At 35.6% G+C, this 15,221-nt stretch overlaps 1 protein-coding gene across 4 annotated transcripts in view; it reads right to left on the reverse strand.

Annotated features, from left to right (window-relative positions):
* Positions 1 to 393: 393 nt before the first annotated feature.
* Positions 394 to 15,221, reverse strand: part of LOC125265750 (anoctamin-1-like) — a 29,244-nt gene continuing 14,416 nt past the window's right edge. The window contains exons 3-9 of one of the 4 annotated variants that reach the window (XM_048186181.1): positions 8,056 to 8,364; positions 3,298 to 3,396; positions 3,048 to 3,199; positions 2,658 to 2,712; positions 1,647 to 1,698; positions 635 to 690; positions 394 to 524 (exon numbers count right to left, since the gene is read on the reverse strand). In XM_048186181.1, the coding sequence (XP_048042138.1) occupies positions 447 to 524; positions 635 to 690; positions 1,647 to 1,698; positions 2,658 to 2,712; positions 3,048 to 3,199; positions 3,298 to 3,396; positions 8,056 to 8,364 (801 nt within the window). In that variant the 3' untranslated portion in view covers positions 394 to 446. The remainder of the gene's footprint in view (positions 525 to 634; positions 691 to 1,646; positions 1,699 to 2,657; positions 2,713 to 3,047; positions 3,200 to 3,297; positions 3,397 to 8,055; positions 8,365 to 15,221) is intronic. The other 3 variants (XM_048186182.1, XM_048186184.1, XM_048186183.1) reach the window with 3 other exon arrangements.

A 15,221-nucleotide genomic window follows, 5' to 3' on the forward strand; every position in this document is an offset into this window, starting at 1 on the left:
TTTAAAAAGTTAAACAAAGTTTACATTTTAAAATTGAGTACTATTATAGTTTTTATAAACATTTTTGAATACGTTTTTTTATGTTTTCTATTTTCATTTCATTTTAAAGTTTTAATATTTTTGTTGTGTTTTTGTTATTTTTAAATATGTATAGTTTTTAGTAGTTTTATTTTTTCACTTTTTAGCATATCACGTTAAACTAAATTAAAACAAAAAATAGATGAAATAAACTTAAAAAAAAAAATGAATACATAACATATGCATAATTTGATACATATTATATACATAATTCTGATTGGTTGACCCGCATTTGAAGCCATTTTAAATAACTCTACAAACATGTGACCTGTGACCTCATTACATCAGCATTACTGCCCTACTATGAAAAATATTTAAATAAATAAATAAATTACATATTATATATTGAAATGTTGCTGTTTTAACAACTAATGGCAGGTAGTATGTTTCAAAATGTCTTTTACCTTTCTGTCATTTGGTTCAGCATGTATGCAGTCAATATCGCCCTGTAATTAAAATAATTAAATTAACTGACAAAAGAAATAGAACAATCAATTGGAGAGAACTGGAAAGATGTCTGCGCACATAAAAGAGAGCAAAATAAGACGTCACTCACATCATGCAAAGGATAGGCTTCTGTGTAAACACCACTGCCGAGTAGACTGCTGATTCCTGTCAAAGTTGAGCTTTGTTAAACACATCAACCAATCACTGTCCTTAAGTATTGGGGAAGGGTTATGTGTGGGTTTAGGCCTCACAGAAGCTCATTGCTTGTTACATTTGAAGACTGTGTTGTGTTGTTGCCATTATGGTACACACTTTACACAACTGAAGACCCTGATATACTTCAAGCGAAATCGAAGAACGAACTGGTGTGACGTCATTTAGAACAAAATTAGGTTTGTTAGGTGTTCGTTTCAGGAGTTCAAAACAGCTTGCTAAAGCGAACTTTCCGGAAAAGTTTGCTCTGGCTAGTAAACACCTACGAACTACCAATGGTCCATGGCGATTATATCATAGGTAGGTGTAGCTCTGAGGCTCCGCCTTCTTTTAAGTTAATTTCTTCTGTTTAGTCCATCGAGGTCAGACGTCTGTGAGTAAAGAGCTGCTTCATAGTAGAAACTGAAGTGTGATTCTTATTTCACTGACACTGTTTTTCATGTTTAATACTGTAAAGCTGCTGCTTTAGAGCAGTCTATAGTATAAAGTGGTATTTGTGGTGGGCGCCATTGTGATGTTCGTCAAAAATATATCGCTGCAAAGGTATTTAGAGCTTCTTTTTACCCCCAAACGAAGAACGAATAAGAACTTTGCTGTGAGTATATCGGGGCCTCAACTGTAGACTAGGTTGCAAAATAGCAATATCCCAGCTATAGAAGAGTTGACTTGGTTACACTTTATTTCCTTGTTTCAATGTAATTATACAATTAAGCACTGGGTAATACTAATTTACAGCATGTACTAACTATATGGTTAGGTTTAGGATCAGGGTTTGAGTCAGGGTTAATTGCAATTAATTGTATTTAAGCATAATTTACTGTTATAATAGTAAGACAACATGATGGATGGGCTTAAGGTCAATTTTGCACTAGTTTGTATAGCAAAATTAATAATAAGATGAAACTTACCCATGATATACTTTGCCCGTGTGCATTTTGTTCGTTTTAAAATTTCATACACCTGTTGATGATTAATAAATAGGTTTATAAAGATGATTACAAATAAAGATTATTATAAGCAGTATTCCTGAATGGTGATATCAGACTCGAAAAATGACAACTAGATGAATTGATGACCAACTTTGATGTTGGCTTGACAGCCTTGTCTGAAAGTTTGAAATAACATTGAAAAGGTTGAAGTTTGAAGATTTTACTCAAAGAAGTAAAATGTTGTTAACATGTTATAGCACATGGTTAACATGTTTTAACAAGTTGCTAACATGCTTTAGCATGATTTAGCCTGTTGCAGGCATGTTTCTAGCATGAATTAACACATTGCTAACATGATTTAACATGTTTATAACATGATTTAGCATATTGCTTAAATGTTTTAGTATGTTGCTATTAATATGATTTAACATGTTGCTAGCATTATTTAACACACTGCTAGCAGGTTTCTGCAAGATGATGATAGATAGATCATCATCTATCTATCTATGGGACTTTTTCATAGTTTTGATTGTACTGTTTAGAATCAGTTAAAAAATATATAGCAACCCAAATCAGAACATTCTGACCAATTTGCTGGTCATAGTTAGAACGTTTTGGGCCGCATTAATTTTAGAATTTTGGTCTCAGAAGACTTTGTCAAGCCAACATAATACAATAATAGACATCCAAAGTTCTAAATATCATAGGATGCCTTTAAGAGACCTAAAATAGCAAAAATAAATAAATAAACAAATAAATACTGCTGACAAAAAAAAATCAATCTGAGGTTAAACAGCATTTTAAGAGGCAGCTGCCAGATCAAATGACTGAAATTATTGTCCACAAAAAGAACAACTTTGACGTCACTGACATTTTGGTGTGGAGGCACACAAGCCCTTTGCTAATCAAATCAGGGGATAAGTGACATCAGGTCTTAAATCGTCCCTGACTGGATAGGCAAACCACTTTTCTAAAGAGGCTGGTACTTACTATTGAGCTCCTGGTTTTGCTGTCAAAGAAGGAGTTTCTGTCTGATAAATCAAAGCTGTAAAAAGAGACCAAGAGTCATTTCAATCACTGTTTTGAGCCTCCCTTTTCAATTTTACAGGCAATAACATACCATAGGGCTGTAAAAACTGAAGCAGCTTTTTCAAAGGATTACTAGAGAGCATCCTTCATATTTCACTACATTAGCTTGACCAGAAATGTGAACGTTTATAACAATCATGTCTTTTGAATGAATGCATGAGTTTTATCATTTAGGTGCCATGTAAAATTAATGTTTTCAGACAGAGGAATAAATCAGTTGGCACAACTGCCTGAGGTCAGAAATGCTCCAAAACATGATCTTAGCATGGCCGTGAATGACCACAGACTTACAGATGCTGTTTTTCTCGTGAAAACGGGTAGGAGAGGTGTTTCTCATTTTCCATCTGGCTATTCACAACTTTAGGTTGCAAGGGTGCAGTGACTTTCTGCATAAACATGTTGACCTTCTCCGCAATGCCGCTTCCAGGACTGACTTCGTATTTCTGAAAATGACATGACAGCACAGTAGTGTACATCACATGCGTATAGAGTACACAGATCTCAGATTACTATTGAATAATAATAACTGTAGAACAAATACCTTTATTGTTGGCATTTTGAGCTTCATGAACTCTGCTTCTCGACAAAGAACTTCCCAAGGCGCATGTATCTTCAAGAATCCCACACCTGGGATTTTAGTCTGAAAAACAAAGATAAACAAACATGGCCTCAGCATATAAACAGAATGCTGCTGTACCAAAGACTTTAGATATGCAAAGACTGTGCACTCATATTATTATGAACGGAAGAAAGTGCAATGTGCAATATGGAGGAATAAGTCCCGCCTTCTAAATAAAAGAGCCAATCGCCAATCGCCAATTGGTAAGTCATTGCGTCACTGCAGCTGCCGTTAGAAGCTCCGGTTACTATAAAAACAGTCACGGTGTTTCTGAAATCGTGTACTACATTGTCATTATCACGTGACCTACCAGCGCCAGTTGCATCGCTTCACCTCCATTCACAAATCCTCTCCCATGGCCTCATGTTTTTCGAATACTATGTATTTGGACATACTACTCTGTTGGCGTACTGTTTTTTGTATACTATATAGTAGGGAAGTATTCGAATTTGAATGCTGGCTCATTATTGGCCGACACTGTACATGTGAGCAGCACGACGCAGCTGGCCAATAATGAGTCGGCGTGGAAGCACTACACTCTGTTTACAACGTAAACAAAGTCAGAGACTGACACGGAACAGAAGAAATTGATATTAAGTTGATATTTTTGTTTTGTTTCTGCGCGCAAAAAGTATTCTTGTCACATTATAATATTAAGGTTGAACCACTGTAGTCACATTGACTTTTTTAACAATGTCTTTAATACCTTTCTCTGAAATTGGTTATGATGTTGCTGTCTATAGGGAGGTCAGAATATCTCAGATTTCATCAAAAATATCTTAATTTGTGTTCCGAAGATGAAAGGTCTTACGGGTTTGGAATGACATGAGGGTGAGTAATTAATGACAGAAATGTAATTTTGGGGTGAAGATTTTGAGACTCTCTTTACAACTGAATATGTACATGACACTAGTATGCTCTTTAAATTGTAACACCACAACCTAATCAGAGCCTACAACGCAGAAAAAAAAAAATCCAGAAACTCCCAAAAGCAATGGACATTATTCAGTATTATATACAGTACTTCAGTGAAGGCCTACTACAATTAAACCTCTACAGACATTCATTTTTACTTGAGCAGACAAATACTGCTCTTGAAAGCTTATGTTGACCAAGTAGTAGTAGAAGATAAATAGAGATGAAATTCAAAAACAAAACTCCTAACTTCATATCACTAAAATGAAAAAGGAATCCGCTATCAAACACACACATGTAAAGACTCATGTCTTCACTTCCAGGTCAAGAAGCTGTCAATCAAACACTCAGAAGCCAATGAGAACACACCACTGTTAGCCCCGACCCCACGTGACAAATGTGCCAGACGGAAACTCAGGGAGCGTAAATGAAAATTTCAGAAGCATGAATGAAAACTCTGGAAGTGCATTTGTAAGTACAGACCAGCGAAAAAAGAGAGGAGAAAACAGCAAAGAATGCAGTTTCTTAAAAATTCCGCCTGTGATTTATCTTTTTCATTTTCTAAGACATTTTATTCAGTTTCACTTTATATTTTCATTAGTTTCTTGATAAGTTGCATTCAATATTTTTGGCACAAATCTAATTTGATACAAGCAAACCATTCAGAAACGATTCACGAATTGAACAACATCTCTTTACAAGAGTTTAACACACTAGGGCCTGGTTTCACAAACAGGGCTTAGATTAAGCCAGGATTAGGCCTTAGTTCAATCAGGACATTTAAGTATCTTTTATAAATGTGCCTTAGAAGAATAAAAAAACATTACTGGTGTGTATCTTGAGTCAAAACAATGGCCCTGTCATATTTTAAGATATGTCAGTGCAAGTTGCTTTCAGTTAAAACAGCTCAAACATGCATTTTAGTCTGGGACTAGACTTAAACCTTTTCTGTGAAACCGGGGTAGGTTTCTTTCTTCACGAAGGACCTTTTGAGAGAAAATAAATTCACAGAAATGAAGAAAAAAAATCTCAGGCATGAAGAGAAGGACTTCTCTCTCTTGGTTTTCTGAAGCTGGAAAGAGGGTTATGTAAGATTTGCTTCAAATGACCCACTCTTGTTATAACTCGCATCCCACACACAGGGTCTGACCCAGTCTGTTCAATCCCAGCCGCTGCTTTCAGTGAAGAACAACACAAACAGGTATTTCTACTTTTATCCTACATTATATACAAGTATTTATAAGCCTAATTCAACCCCAATTAAATTAGACATGTCATCTTGACACCAAAGGCAAAGACGTCCGTTAAAACTGACATGAGTCAACCTGTCTGTCCCTGGAAAACAAAAACATATTTCAGAATGTTGTTTTCTGGATATTCCCACATCTTACCAGTGATACTTTAGTGAATAAAACAAAAGGACTTTTAGAATAAAACAGATTTGAGAATATTTACATATTAAATTAAGTTATTTTCCCCTCATCAAAATACCAGCCAACATGTCCTTCATCACTCTTACACCTTAAGTTACTCAAGTTATTGAATATATATGTATATACACTGCCCTCAAAAAGTTTGGAAACGCCCTAGAAAAGTGGGGTTTTGGACAATATTGGCATGAATCCTTTATAATTTGTGATAATTTTGCACCGATAAGGGACAACACAAACTATGAAAACATATTTTATTATATAAACAGTTTATACATATAAAAAAAAACTTACATTTTTGATTCATCAAAATATCCAGCATTAGCAGCTATCTGACCTAAACTGGGTTCTGATTGGTTCATTGTATTCTAAACTTAATTGGCAATCAATTGTTGAAGCTATTAAGGTGTGCTGACCCAAAAATCTTTTACAAACTGGGCCAAGTTTAAACCAGTATCCAGGCATCACAGCTGGCAAAGGGGCATGACTGACTTTGACATGTATATATTGCCATTATTATGTAATCAAAATGAAAATTATTATTGCTGGTCTTCAATGATAATGTCAAGTTACTCTAATGTATTTGCACCAAAAAATGATAAGGATTTATGCTGATATCATCCAAAACCACACTCTGCCAGGGGTATTTACAAACTTTTGAAGGGCAGTCTATACATACAGTATATTATATATTATATATGTTGAGCAAGAAAGTGATGGACAGACCAAATATATTATATATATATATATATATATATATATATATATATATATATATATATATATATATATATATATATATATATATATATATATATATATATATATATATATATATATATATATATATATATATATATATATATTTGGTCTGTCCCTCACTTTCTTGCTCAACCCACCATCATTTTCCCTTTAAACCAATGGTTTGTTCTTTCTGACATCAAGTTTGACAACATGGTTCAAAGAGAAGTTTTTCTTTAAGTCTTATCAGTGTTTTATTATGTTTACATTCATATTGGCCTTGTCAAGCTCAAAAGTTATGGGAAAAAACATAGCGATTAATTTTGTACAGCAAAAAATATTGGTTTTGGCATGAAGCTGGGCCTGAGGTGGAATAATATGATTCTTGAAGGTTCAGTAATAATAATAATATTCATGAAATATAATTCAAGAGAGGAAGCCAAGAACGTCACGACATAAGACCCTGTGTGACATGAAATATGAAACAATAATCAGAATATTGAATTGTACCCAAATTATTTGTATTCAGGAAACAATTCTGCTAATCTTAGTCCTTTAGACTAATACTTCAGTTTATTATCATCTGCACGATAAACACTTTTCTGATGATTAGCCTACTACGACCTCTTCAAAAAATTCTGGTTTAGCGCTCTATGAGAACATCCAGCAGAGTGGAGGAAGTTAAATCCCTGTAATCTGTGAACATCAAAGCAAATGGCATGGGTTTATAGAAGTTAAGCTTAAAAGACAAGCCGCTAATCATAATAAGATTGCAAATTAGTAACATTACACAGTAAAGTAAGTGCTAACTTGCTTCATAATTGCCAACAATCAACTGAAGTGATTTTTACAATCAGCAATTATAGCATTAGCAAGATTGGGGAACATTTTACAGAAATAATTTCATGTATCCTAAGGGTGACAGCTGTTTAACATCAAACATAAAAAATGCTTGCAAGGTGGCTAGCTTTTCCACATTATTCTCTCAGTAATTCATAAACTTAAATAATGAAAATAAATAAAAATAAGAATATATATCTTCAGCATTTCAATATTAGTGTAGTCCTCCACACCACTGAAGTGTTTTTAAACTGGGTCAACAGCAGTGAATGATTATTCTGCTGTACAAGTGAATCACTTAAACCTGAATTCATTTAAAAAGCTAGAGAGGTTAAGAAAAACTATTGGCCATCATACATTTAAAAGGGAACCTATAATGCCTCTTTTCACAAGATGTAATAAGTCTCTGGTGTCCCTAGAACGCGTCTGTAAAGTTTCAGCTCAAAATACCCCACAGATCATTTATTATAGCTTGTAAAAGTTGCCCCAATTTAGGTGTGAGCAAAAACATGCCGTTTTGTGTGTCCCTTTATATGCAAATGAGCTGCTGCTCCCGCCCCACTTTCTAGAAGAGGGCGGAGCCTTTACAGCGCATGCCTCTGATACCCCAGCAACAACAAACAAAACACATGTTTGTTTTTGAATAATGTGCCACGGTTATGCTCGCGTGACATTGCAGTTCTTCGTCATCATGAAAGGTAAAAAAAAAATTCAGATTTTCATGGACTCCACTGTAAATGACAATGGGACTCACCCCTTCATCTTTCTCCATCTCAAGGCCCATTTCACACAGGTTCTCCTCAAACTCCTCCCGGCGGAGTCGCTGGTCGTCCTCATGGTAATCCAGCCTCTGCTCTTGGGCTGCGAGTTCGGGGTCCTCACGAGATGGTGAGCTGGTCCGTTTACGTCTCAAGCAGCAGGAATGGGACTTCTGTTTGCGAGTGCTCGGGGGCTTCTGGACGTGGTAGGTGAGGACGTAATCTATCCGCCTTTGGCCATCCTGGAAGTACGGCCACAGTTTTGAGTCCTTTGGTCTCTCATCTAACTGTCGAGTTTTCCGGAGCTGAGAAAAAAATCAGTTCATATAAGAGGATTATATGCATCTGTATACAAATATAGAGACAATTGTAATAATGCATTAGTACATGATTTTATGTAAATATATTTTGATGTTCAGAATAAATTAAAGAGATTTTTTAAAAAGTAGAGTAGTTTGATGACAAACTTTGAAGTTGACTTTAAGGGTGCGTTCACACTTGGTTCGATTGCCTGGACCGAACCCGAGTTCGAATGCTCCCCCCCCTCCCCCGCCCCCACTGGACCGTGTTCAAATTATATTATTTGGGTCCGACCCGCGGTTCATTTGCATCATCAAACCAGCAGCTGTTTACTCCGTTGCTTAATAACGGCGGTGCAGGAGAAGGCAGCAAAATGCATAACGTTGCTCTCCTCACTTTTATATTTTTGTTTTTGAACCATTGGTTTTGTTCATATCTGCCACAAATGTGGCATGAGATAAGCTACACTACAGCTCTCAGCTTGCAGCACATCAGTCACACTCGTTGTTAGTGAAACCCACACAAACACACATTTTTATCAAATAATGCAGCATTAATAGCGGTTCACTTCCGCAATTTGGTACGTTTGCGTTCATATCCGAAGCGAACCGTACTGGAGTTCACTTGAACCGCACCTCAGACCACCCATTTTAAGCGGACTCGGGTACGGTTCATGGGTGCGCACCCGAATTCAGAAGGCTGTTCACATCATCCAAACGTACCGAACTCTGACGTCAATCAAGCCTAAAAAGCCAGGCCAGAAAGTTTGAAGGTTTTCAGTTTGAAAAAGTTTAAAGTAGTTTTAAAGTTTAAAGTCTGAATGTTATGAAGGCAGTTTAGTAACAGATTTTAGCATGTTGCTAGCCTGTTTCTAACATGTTTTAGCATGATTTAACACATAGCTAACATGTTGCTAACATAATAAGCATGTTGTTAACATGATTTAACATATTTCTAGCATAGCTTAACATGTTATTAACATGGCCTAGCATGATTTAGCATGTAACATGCTGCTAACATGACTTAACATTGCTGGCATGTCTCTAGCATGATTAGAACATTGCTAGCATGGTTTAACATGTTTATAGTATGATGCTAGCATGATTAAACACATTATTAGCATGATTAGCATGTTGTTGACATGATTTAACATGTTGTTAACATGATTTAGCATATTTCTAGCATGACTTAACATGTTATTAACATGGCCTAGCATGATTTAGCATGTAACATGCTGCTAACATGACTTAACATTGCTGGCATGTCTCTAGCATGATTAGAACATTGCTAGCATGGTTTAACATGTTTATAGTATGATGCTAGCATGATTAACATGATTTAACACATTATTAGCATGATTAGCATGTTGTTGACATGATTTAACGTGTTGTTAACATGATTTAGCATATTTCTAGCATGACTTAACGTGTTATTAACATGGCCTAGCATGATTTAACATGTAACATGCTTGCTAACATGACTTAACATTGCTGGCATGTCTCTAGCATGATTAGAACATTGATAGCATGGTTTAACATGTTTATAGTATGATGCTAGCATGATTAGCATGATTTAACACATTATTAGCATGATTAACATGTTGTTGACATGATTTAACATGTTTGCTAGCTTGATTTATCACATTGCTAGTATGATTTAACATGTTGATAAAGTGTTTTAACCTGTAAGCATGATTTAACATGTTGCTAGCATGATTTAGCATGTTGCTAGCATGATTTAACCTGTTAGCATGATTTAATATTTTGCTAACATGTTTCTAGCATAAATTAACACATTGCTAACATTTCTAGCACACACTGTTAGCATGTCCTAGGCTAGTTGCTAAGCTTTGCTAGTGATGACAGACAGACAGACAATCAGATAGATAGATAGATAGATAGATAGATAGATCTTATTTAGAAGCTTAGAAGCTTAGATTATATAGTGACAGACAGCTTAAATACACTAAGATTTAGTTCACAAAAGTTTTGAACCTCTCAATGAAAGTCTATGGGATTTGTAAGTCGGATCAGTTAGAAAAGATAAAGCAACCCGAGTCAAAACAGTCTGAATGTCTGACCTGAGTTGGTTGTAGCTTTAAAGCTCTAGGAGGAGATACTGTTTAAATTTTGGCTCAGAATAATTATAATAATTTTAAATAGTAGATCAGTAAGTTGTCTTTTTCAAGCGAGCTTAATGATATGGACAGAAGTGATATTTAGTAAACTTTGTATATTCCAGACATTGACGTAATCCTGCCTGTGTACTTCTCAGAATCTTGCTAAACAATTTCCTCCTTTATGTGAAGGGTGTGGTAGATTTCTGGTCCTTTTTGTGTTAAATACTTTATTATATTCCACCTTACTATGCTGAGAAAACTATAAGTAAACCATTCATGGACTGATTTTACAAGAAGATTTGTTTGTTTGACCAAGGACACATACCTGTAGAAACAGAGAGGGAAGAGAGCTAATACCCACCAACCAAATCCCAGTTAACAAATTACCTGTGAACTTCTAAAACATTAAACTTTTTTTTTTAAACATCTTAACTTATTTATACATCTATACTACTGTTCAAGAGTTTGGGGTCAGTAGGATTTTTTTTTTTTCAAGAAAGTATTTTTTTATTCAGCAAGTATGCATTAAAATAATCAAAGTTAAACAGTTATTTTAAATTGAAAGTGAAAGTCTCCTTTCCCAAATGAGCAGTGCAATAATAAATTTTTCAGGACAGGACATTTATCAGCTCATGCTCTTAAATTTCCCTCCAGGTACTGGTTTCCCTCCAGCTCAGATTTAATGTTTGTTCCTCAATGCCTCACACTGTTATTTATCACTAGCTATACAAAGTATAGTTTACTGCAGACAAAGTGTTTTTAGAACATTCAGTGCACTCTGCTTAAGAACAAACTGGAACTCAGCAACTCTACATTTCATGCATCATCCCTTGTGAGGTTTGAACCCGGGACCTTTGGGTTTCCAGCCCAGTTATTTAACCACTTGTCGTGCCACTTCTGTGTATTGAGGAAGTGAGAACCACAATGCGGGTATTACAAAAGTACGAACAAACAAATTACATTAGCTTTCATTTTGCCTTCGTACCATGACTACACTTTTCAGTATCATGAATATTTCTAGATTCATTTCTGAACAAGACACTACTAGGGAAAACATACTCATGTAATTGCAGTTTTGACTCAAACAATTCTAATAAATGACAACTTCCTCCCCTATAAAGATGCAAAAGTAATTTTATGTTTGTCAAGTAGGGGTGGACGATTAATCGAAAAGTAATCAACGAAATTCAGAACCTCTAACCGACGTAATTTTCTTACCTTGATTCACTATGGTAAGCCAATTATAAGTGTGTATATTTGAGACCTGACGGGATGGTTTTTGCAGAAAATTGCATACATAGGTCACTCGCCCGTCCATGTCTCGTCATATCCGTAAATAGAGAAAAGTTGCTACTTGACGCGTGTTTGGTGTGGAAGTAGCATAGGTTAGTTGTCACAATGAGCAAGAAAGGTTGACATGAAGCAGCTAAATCTCAATCCTCCAGGGAATCACCCGTTTTAAACAAACGCAGAACAGAGGAGAGTCAGCTGGCAAAAGGAGAACGTGACAGAGCTCGTAATAAAACAAGAATCAACATTGGCTTGGCTTTTCAGAGATAAACTGAGAGATTGTTGTAAAAGCAACGTGGAGATGGTGTTTTTATGACTCAACAGGTGAGTAAGGTATTTTATTGAACAGATAAATTGCCATAAGTAGCTCTCTATTAAAGTTCATTGTAAAGCATTATGTACTGTGAAGGGTTATTTCATTATGGTTGTTGTCAAAATTTGATTGTTGTAAGCTGAACTTAATATGTTTGAGTTGCAGCAATTCTCAGCATGCTTTGCAATTTCCTGATAATTTACTCACCCCCATGTCATCCAAGATGTTTATGTCTTTCTTTCTTCAGTCGAAAAGAAATCAAGAATTTTGAGGAAAACATTACAGGATTTTTGTCCATGTAGTGGACTTCAGTGGGGTTCACTGGGTGGAAGGTCCAAATTGTAGTTTTAGTGCAGTTTAGCACTCTACACGATCCCAGACGAGAAATAAGGGACTTTTCTAGAGAAACGATCGAAACGAAAATGTATTTACTTTTTAACCACAAATGCTCATCTTGCACTTCCACACTTATGACGTAATCAAAATTAGAGAAAATTAGATTTTCGTTCTACCACGGTACTTCCGCCTATGTCATGAATGACCTTTCAATGTAATGCGTGGTGCATCGCAGAGCAGTGCAAGAAGAGCATTTGTATTTAAAAAATATATATTTTTTTTTTTTTTAGAAAATGACCGATCGTTTCACTAGATAAGACCCTTATTCCTCGTCTGGGATCATGTAAAGCCCTTTGAAGCTGCATTGAAACTGCAATTTGGACCTTCAACCCCTTATAGTCCACTATACGGAGAAAAATCCTTGAATGTTTTCCTCAAAAAAACAATTTATTTTCGACAGAAGAAAGAAAGACATGAACATCTTGGATGACATGGGGGTGAGTAAATTATCAGGAAATTTTAATCCTGAAGTGAACTAATATTTTACATGTGTTACATGTTATGTTAGTTTGTAGGGTTACCATTGTGGTGAAGAGTAGAGCCTGTGGTTAGGTTGAGGATGGGCTGCCAAACTTTTTAAACCACATATAGTGTATGTTGTTTGATTATATACATGCAAGTATATAATGACAGTCTCTTTGATAGTTATAATAGCACGTGTTATTTGCCATCTAACATTTAACCAAGATCTGAAGGGATGCCGATGAAGTGATTGTTAGTGAGAGACACCTGTATGGAGTCAAATTAATGCCTTAAAGTTTTGCACAAAAATAAAGTTTTGCAAAACAAAAAAAAGAATTGAGCAATAAAAAAATGTTTTGCAAACAAAAATAAAGAATTGCAAAGGAAAAATAAAGTATTGAGCAGAAAAAAGTAAGTTTTGCAAACAAAAATAATAAATTGCAAAATAAAATAACGTAGTGCAAAAATAAAAATATAATCAATTACAAAAATCAATGACAGCTGTAATCCTATTTTATCTTTGCCACATATTTTTCATGCTCAAACCTACTAAATCATTTGCAACGCTCATTTTATTCTGCGTTTCAGTCAAGTGTGCACTCACGATACCGGTTTTCTTTTGCGCTGCACTTTTCTGTGCGGTTCTCTTTATGGCACTGGTTTGACGTGGGGGTGGAGTCAAGAAACGGGGGCACGCCCCCGCGAAACACGTCATCGGCAGGAGACGCAGATCGCAACAGAACAGATCAAGCATAGAGACAAAGCGCATTTATTAAACAATCCAACTGTCTCCAGGCTGCCTTCTTGTCTTTTCTGACTCATTACAAAAAACAGAACAATGCCTAAAAGCTGCTGTGTGACAAGGTGTACAGCTAACAAGCTAAAAAACCCAGAAATAAGTTTTTATAAGCTGTCGACCCCCAAAAACGAATGTTTAAGGACACAAAAGTGGATACAGGCAGTGAGACAGAGAGCAACGGGTCATATTACTATAAGAAATGCATTGGAGGGGGTCGTAATCGGCGACAACATATGCTAAACAAACCAACAAAAACAAACCATTCATTATTTTTAACCATGTCAAAGAATTATTTCACCTGTCGCCGATTACGTTCACCTCCAATGCATTTCGCGGGGGTGTGCCCCCGTTTCTTGACTCCACCCCCACGTCAAACCAGTGCCATAAAGTGATCCGCACAGAAAAGTGCAGCGCAAAAGAAAACCGGTATCGTGAGCGCACGCTTGACTGAAACGCAGAATAAAAAGAGCGTTGCAAATGATTTAGTAGGTTTGAGCATGGAAAATATGTGGCAAAGATAAAATAGGATTACAGCTGTCATTGATTTTTGTAATTGATTATATTTTTATTTTTGCACTACTTTATTTTATTTTGCAATTTATTATTTTTGTTTGCAAAACTTATTTTTTTCCGCTCAATACTTTATTTTTCCTTTGCAATTCTTTATTTTTGTTTGCAAAACATTTTTTTATTGCTCAATTCTTTTTTGTGTTTTGCAAAACTTTATTTTTGTGCAAAACTTTAAGGCATTAATTTGACTCCATACACCTGTGCACCACACTGGCCTTGCTCCGCTCCCATGGCTCTCGGCTCCACCCCACTTGTCACACAAATTTTAAGTTTTACTAACTTAAAAATAATAAGTTTCCTCAAATGTTTTGAGTATTCTGAACTTATTGAGTATTACAGGGATTTATTGCAATCTTGAATATGTGTTTACATCCTTATTAGGACGTGCAACACACCACACTCAAATAGTACCAAATTTATAAACAAGCACCAAACACATGGTTGAATAAATTTGTATAAAGTCATTCAGGATTAGCAGAGGGTATTTCAAAGTGACCAGTCTGTCCTGTAAATTTGCACAGATGATCAAATACGCCTCAGCATGCAAAATAGTTTTGCACAACCGCAGGGAACTCAAAATCTGCAGTGCTTAAAGTATATTGCACCATCTGGAGCACGAAGATGTGTTTGGCAGGCTTTAGGTTTTTGTGAAAATATATATTTGGCTGTTTTATGAATTATCAGCTATGATATGACAAGAGCATTTGCCTTGCATAAACACAAGTATTACAATTCAAATATGACTATTTATGTAATTGAACCTCCTTAGCTTTCACCTGTTCCCAGAGACATCACTGCAAAACTGTAAACTGAAGCATTCAAATATCCATATATTTGCCCAAAGTTTGACTTGCAAATGATGCTGTACTAGAAAGACAGGAATACATAAGTGGAACAGAATATGTCTTTATCC

Source organism: Megalobrama amblycephala, linkage group LG3 (genome assembly GCF_018812025.1).
Source record: "Megalobrama amblycephala isolate DHTTF-2021 linkage group LG3, ASM1881202v1, whole genome shotgun sequence".
Classification (NCBI taxonomy): Eukaryota; Metazoa; Chordata; class Actinopteri; order Cypriniformes; family Xenocyprididae; genus Megalobrama; species Megalobrama amblycephala.